A 6,000-nucleotide genomic window follows, 5' to 3' on the forward strand; every position below is an offset into this window, starting at 1 on the left:
TGAATCATCTGGACGGGGTTCTTTTTCCTGCCCTGGCCACTGGCAGTTTTTATCTGCACCCTTTCCAACCCCCAGTATTTAGCAGCCCACAGCCACAGGTAGCACCTTTCCACTAGAATTCTCATGCAGGCCTCCAGTGCCAGGATCCTCTGCCCTGTAGGTTTTGCATCCCTTGTATGGGCCTAAGGATTGGGGATTCATCACTTGGCAGTGTTATAGTTTTGCTGTTGTTGTTTTAGACCTAGGAAGTTGGATTATTTAACCCTTAACACCAGCCAGTTCCAGAGCTCCCAACTCAGGGACCCAAAATCCTTGGCCCCAACGACTTTTAGAATTCAAGCCAGGACTTCAAATGCCTTTAATCTCAGCACTTAGGAGGCAGAGGCGGGCAAATCTATGAGTTAGTTCTAGGCCAGCCTGCTCCACAGAGTGAGTTCCAGAAGAGCCAAGCTACACAAAGAACCCCTGTCTCAAAAAACTAAAAACAAGAGAAGGACTTTACAGCTCTCTGAAACTCTTAGCAGCCAAGCTGCAATTGCTCTTCTCTGCCTTTTGTAGTCTTTTATCCTTCCTTAGTCTCAGCTCGCTGCCTTCCCTTGCCATCTTTCTGCCTTGGCTGCCTTCTTCTGGTGCCCTAGCCAGATGCTCTCAAATTGTTCAGCTGCTTCTTCACTGCCAAGCAGCCAGCTTCCTTATTGTTAAAACCAATTGTGATCTTAAGAAACTTTTAGCAGTACTTAACGCTAGCCCAGTGCCCAAGGGTGAGATGGGTCCCCCTCCTCTGTCTCAGTAGGACCCATTATTTTCTGAAGCTCATCTGATCTTTCATGTACTCCCTTACTCTGCTGAAGAAGCATCTTCAAGTAACTCCCTTAAGAGATCTGAGTAGGAGATAAACTCCCCCTCGTTCTTGAAACCTCGGGCCTATTTTCCTTATGTGTTATATAAAAGGGCTGGACCAGGTGGTCTCCAATGCCTCCTCCAGGAGTATAATGCTGTCAGTGCGTGTTCATTTATAGCACCTGAGCTCAAGGAGAAAGGTTTAAGCAGTTGCCGCTCTCCAGGAACTTGCGATTTCTTTAGATGGATACATATAAATTCTCAAACCAGTAACAGAAAGGCATCCGTACAAAAGACACAGCAAGGTGGGGGCTGACTGGTCACCAATTTGAGCCTCGGACTAAAGGAAAGAGCTATGAGCTGCACCTTCCTGGGACATTCCTACGGAAGCCAGGCCTCCGTAGTGTCAGAGTATAAGCAGTGAGCTACAGGAGGGGTGAATGTTTATGCCACAGTCAGCAGATTAACGGCCAACATCAGGACTGATGGAGCAGTCAGTGGCCAGTAGACAAGGCCTCCTCGCCACCTGCTCTGTCTCTCTGACCCACCGACATTTAGATCTCATCAAATCACAGCAGCTCATAATTTTCAAATATGGAAGCACAATGATGACTTGTTTGTCATCAACTGACAAGTTTCCAGACCATTTCAGGGCACGATATGGTAACTTTCATTACATCTAGTAATGTGTGTGTGTATGTGTGTGTGTGTGTGTATGTGTGTGTGTGTGTATGACTTCCATATTGTACGTATATACCTACACAGAGACTTCCTTCTTGAAACATGAAGGACCTGGAAATCACCTTCATTAGCAGGTAATCTGAATTAGAATGAAGATGACGTCCCTCCTCACCACATCACCATTTAACAGAAAGGTTTTTCAGCCTGGACGTGCAGCTCAGTGGTAGAGCACTTGTCTAGCATGTACCCGGGACCTGGATTCAATCCCCAACACCACAAAAAAAAAAAAAAAAAAAAAATCAATTAAAGTTTTCACTGAGACAATGGGAAGTGATTATAAATCCCAGGGCAAATCTTATTCTCCAGGGAGCACCAACATGGATGGAGAGATGGTCTGGAGGTAGTTAAGGACTGTGGCCTCTGCAAGGCGAGTCCCACAGACTGATGGACCTGAGATACCGGCAACACGCGTGGTAGGCAGTTTTCATTCAGCCAACGCTGGCTGCCCTCTTTGTTGCAAAAGAAGGAAATAACTCGTAAGAAAGGAAACTTCCAGAAGCAAGATGGCATCTTTGTGTCAGTCTGAGCAGTTTCTAAAGAGTGGGTGCTGTAGGGAGGGGTGTGTGGGGCCATGGGTGAATTTTCCGACTGCCTCTCGGGAAAGCAGCCTATGACATCCCTACCCTACCCCGGGGAGCATTAACTACTGCTAAAACTCTCTGTCCCTGCTGGCCTCCTCAAGGTTTGTGCTCATTCTCCAGCACAGGCATTGGTCTTGGCTGCTTGATTCATCCTTGCTTCCCCAGTGCCTAGCATATGCTGGTGCCTGTGCTGGCTCAGTGGATCCGTAGATGGATTAGAAGACGCTGCATTTCATGAAAGAGCAGAAGAAACAGTCTGAGTAGTCAGTTGTCTCTGGAGCCTTGAGCAAGCCAGGAGGATTAGCAGCTGTAGACCTGAGCCAAGAGGAGGACTTCCAGGAGCTGAGACCGTCCAAAGTACTCCCCAGCCAGGGCAGTGGAGATGGCAGAAAGGCAGGGGGCGGGGTGGGGGGACGCTTTCAAGGTCTGGGGTCTGTTGAGGACACCACTGCAGGTGCAGAGGGAAGCAGGAAGATGAGGAGCACTCAGAAGCAGAGCTGCCACTGTGCCAGGTATCCCGCCCAGGAATGAGGCAAACTGGACAAAGCAGTATGGCAGAGGACAAGCAGGAATAAGCCCAGCACATGGAAGTCTAAGGCAGGAGTGCTTCGAGTTTGTGGCCAACCTGGGTTGCCTAGCTAGTACCAGGACAGCCAAGAATACATGAAAAGACCTTATCTGAAAAAGAAAAAAGAAGTATGGAAGAGAGAGCGCACACTCAGGACACGTGGACCCATTTCTAGCGTGTTTTCTGTGGTCAGCCTGGGGCTTTGACCTCTCACACCTTATCGACCCAGTCTCCTAGAGGACCAGGCATCTCAGACTAAACAGATGAGAAGCCCTACCTACCAAGGGCCCAAGAAATCCCATTCCTTGTGGATAGCTGCCAAGGCCTGCACACCCAGAAAACTATGTAATAGCAACTGACGTAAGAATGAGAAAAAAAAAAAAAAAAAGCCTGTGTTAACTTGCTGAAAATGCACATTTCCACATCTCACATTTCCATAGTCCTTGTGTAGTTTATTTCTTTTTATCCAAGTTTCTTAGAAAGGTGTGTGTGTATGTGTATGTGTGTGTAAGTAAAAACCCCACAGGATTCTGGCCTACAGATGGAACAGTGAAGGGGAGAAAGCTAGATCCATGGGGTGAGGTTTTACAGGTGAGTGGAATGGATGCCATCATAGCAGCAGGACTTAGGGGAGAAAGCTGTCTCGTGCCCTGCACGGAGAGGGACATGCACTGGCCAGCCATGAGTGTGTGGGCTCCTGCTGCCTCCTCAGGCTGGCTTCCCACAGCTCCGTCCCTCTCCTGCAGCGCCTCAGTGCAGCCCTGCCCACTTGATTCCACAGCATTTGTTTCTCAGAAGCCTATGCTAGGATGTTGTTTTAGGAAAAAATTCTATCAACACGCACCTTGCCTTATCCTCAGGGAGACGGGCAGGTAGGTGGTCTGGCTTTACTCCAGCAGGTGGACGTTTTGGGCACATGGAAATTAACACCAGCTCGCCTCCGGGGCAGCAGCTAACATTTGAAGTTGGCCTGATGACTTGAAACCTGGGAGCAGGCCGCTAAAGGCATCTCTCAAGGGGGAAGCCCAGTTGAAGGTTCTGACTTTCTGCTCAGCCTGGAACTCCTGGCCAGGGCAACCCTCAGGGACTTGGGAGCCCAGGCAAAACCAACAGTTCGGCTGAGTGGGCGTGGCCTTCAAAATCACCACGGAGGAGCCCGATAGGAGCAAGGCCATGAGAAAGGCCAGAGGGAGACAGAAGGCCACTTCCAGCCGACCTCTGCTTTTGGGAACTTTGAGCAGCTGGCAGGAGCAGGCTCTCTGGAGAACACACAGGATGCCTGCTTCTCCAGCCCTGCAAGCTGCAGGGGAGGATGCCTCCTTGGTGTGCCGGATCTACCTGAGAGTGATCAAGTTGGAGGTGGGGGAGGGGAGCACAGGCAGAGATTGGGGGCTGGAGAGAGGTCAGGAAAGCTCTCATTCTCTACCTCTATTCACCCTTAGGCACTATTCTGGGACAGCAATGCCACTAGGGTGTGTCCAGGGAGCCGGAGCCTTCAGGCTCACCGGGGCATACTCTGTTTTCTTACGCGTTACTTCTGGTCACATGCAGTACAAATCCACATGCATGCAAATCACCACCACCATCACCACCCCTTCCCTCGTTGTACAGAAATGCGGGCACCAGGAAAAGAGACTCTGGCTAAAGAGCTGTCACCCCTCCAGGCTCTGCCCCGCAGAAGCATGACGTCTCCTAAACTGTGTCTCCTAAAACTGTGGGGGCCCCCTTCCCCCAGCTCAACTGACTTCTCAGGCTCCCTGGAACCACAGCCACGAGTTCCTCCTGCTCTGCTTCCTCTCTTCCTGGAGTAATGGGATCCCAGAAAGATGTGCCCGATAGGGAAAAACAGCCAGGATTCCATTGGACGGTAGGCTAGCCTGGAGCCAGGGAGCCGTTGGCTGCCTGCTTGAGGCTCCAAGATTCTCTGTCAAGTTTGTAGCTCTTCTCTACCTGACCACCTCGCTTGCGGGTCGGAGACCCTAAAGCGATACTTCTCCTCCAGGACGCCCACTCCACGGGCTTCAGCTACCTGCCAGATACTAACCGTGGGATCACAGCCTGAGGCTGGTGGGCACACCCACAGCTCCCAGCCAGTGTCCAGTCCCTCCCCTGCCCCCACTCTCCATCAGGCAGCCCAGGTCACAGGGGCCTCAGGGGGTCAAAGGAGTCACAAGGGTCGTCGCTCCCCTCACCCACCCACCCCAGCTCCCTCCTCCCCCCCCCCCCAGCCCCGCACTTCTTACCCAATCCCGGCACGAAAGTGTTGAGGAAGAGACAGATGACAGCCACCGGGAAGGGCATGTAGGGGATGGCGGCCCGCAGGGGTCCCTTCTTCTCTCGAACCTGCACGACCACCCCAGAGGACGGCCCCCTGGGGTCCACCGCTGTCGCCGCCGCCGCCCCCGCCGCCGTCTCAGCGTCTTTGTGCAAAGGCTCCATGGCTGGACGCGCTCTCCAGGAACCCGGCGGCCGCCCAGAGCACGACGGCAGGCGACGGCCGGCTGCGAGCTCCGGGCCGCGGGCTCCGTGCCCTGCTCAGGAGGCCAGTGCGCTCCGGGAGCTGCGAGGCTGGCGGAGAAGCCCGCCCTCCCGCGCTCCACGCCCCCACCCCCGGGCGGAGGGCGGGAGGGGCAGCATGACACTCCGTGACAGCGTTCTCTCGCCCCTCCCCTCCGGGCCCCTTCCCCGCCCCCTCCACACCTCTCCGCAACGCCTTGGCTCACCAGCGGTGGAGACCCGGGCTAGGGGAGAAAGTGCAGCGAGAGCGCAAGGAGGCTGGTGGTCCAGGTGCCTGGAGGGATGGACGCGCACGCACGCCTCGCCTTCCCAGCGCAGGTGAACTGAGAACCTCATCCAAGGTCCCCGAGGGCTGGTCGCGCACTAGGCGGATCCAGCTGGAAAAGGCTCAAGGTTGAATCTCTCTGGTGGAGTGTGCATTTAATGCTAGGGAGACGGGGGCTAGGAACGCGTGGAGCCCGAAACCTAGAAACACTCTGCGTTTCAAGTCACGGAGAAAAAGCAGCGTGTTTCAAGTCATAGATATTGATAGGACTGGAAACGAGAAATGTAGCTTACAGCTTTATAAACCCAGGCATGTCTGCGAGAGATGTTTCCTTCACGCGCCCACACACACACACACACACACACACACACACACTCAGAGAGAGGGGGAGAGACTGTCTCACGTACAGGTTCGCACACAGAGACGCGAAGAATGGAAAGGAATGCTCCTGCTTGAGGGAGCGGCTAGTGGGAGCCAGGCCCTGACCC

At 53.4% G+C, this 6,000-nt stretch overlaps 1 protein-coding gene across 2 annotated transcripts in view; it reads right to left on the reverse strand.

Annotated features, from left to right (window-relative positions):
• Stum (stum, mechanosensory transduction mediator homolog) overlaps positions 1-5,772 on the reverse strand; it is a 51,970-nt gene extending 46,198 nt beyond the window's left edge. The window contains exon 1 of one of the 2 annotated variants that reach the window (XR_009584658.1): positions 4,974-5,772. Coding sequence is in view for 1 of the 2 variants with exons in the window: in XM_060364812.1 (XP_060220795.1) it covers positions 4,974-5,169 (196 nt within the window). In the remaining variant the exon portion in view is untranslated. The remainder of the gene's footprint in view (positions 1-4,973) is intronic. The other variant, XM_060364812.1, reaches the window with a different exon arrangement.
• Between the last annotated feature and the right edge of the window lie 228 nt (positions 5,773-6,000).

Source organism: Meriones unguiculatus, chromosome 11 (assembly GCF_030254825.1).
Source record: "Meriones unguiculatus strain TT.TT164.6M chromosome 11, Bangor_MerUng_6.1, whole genome shotgun sequence".
Classification (NCBI taxonomy): Eukaryota; Metazoa; Chordata; class Mammalia; order Rodentia; family Muridae; genus Meriones; species Meriones unguiculatus.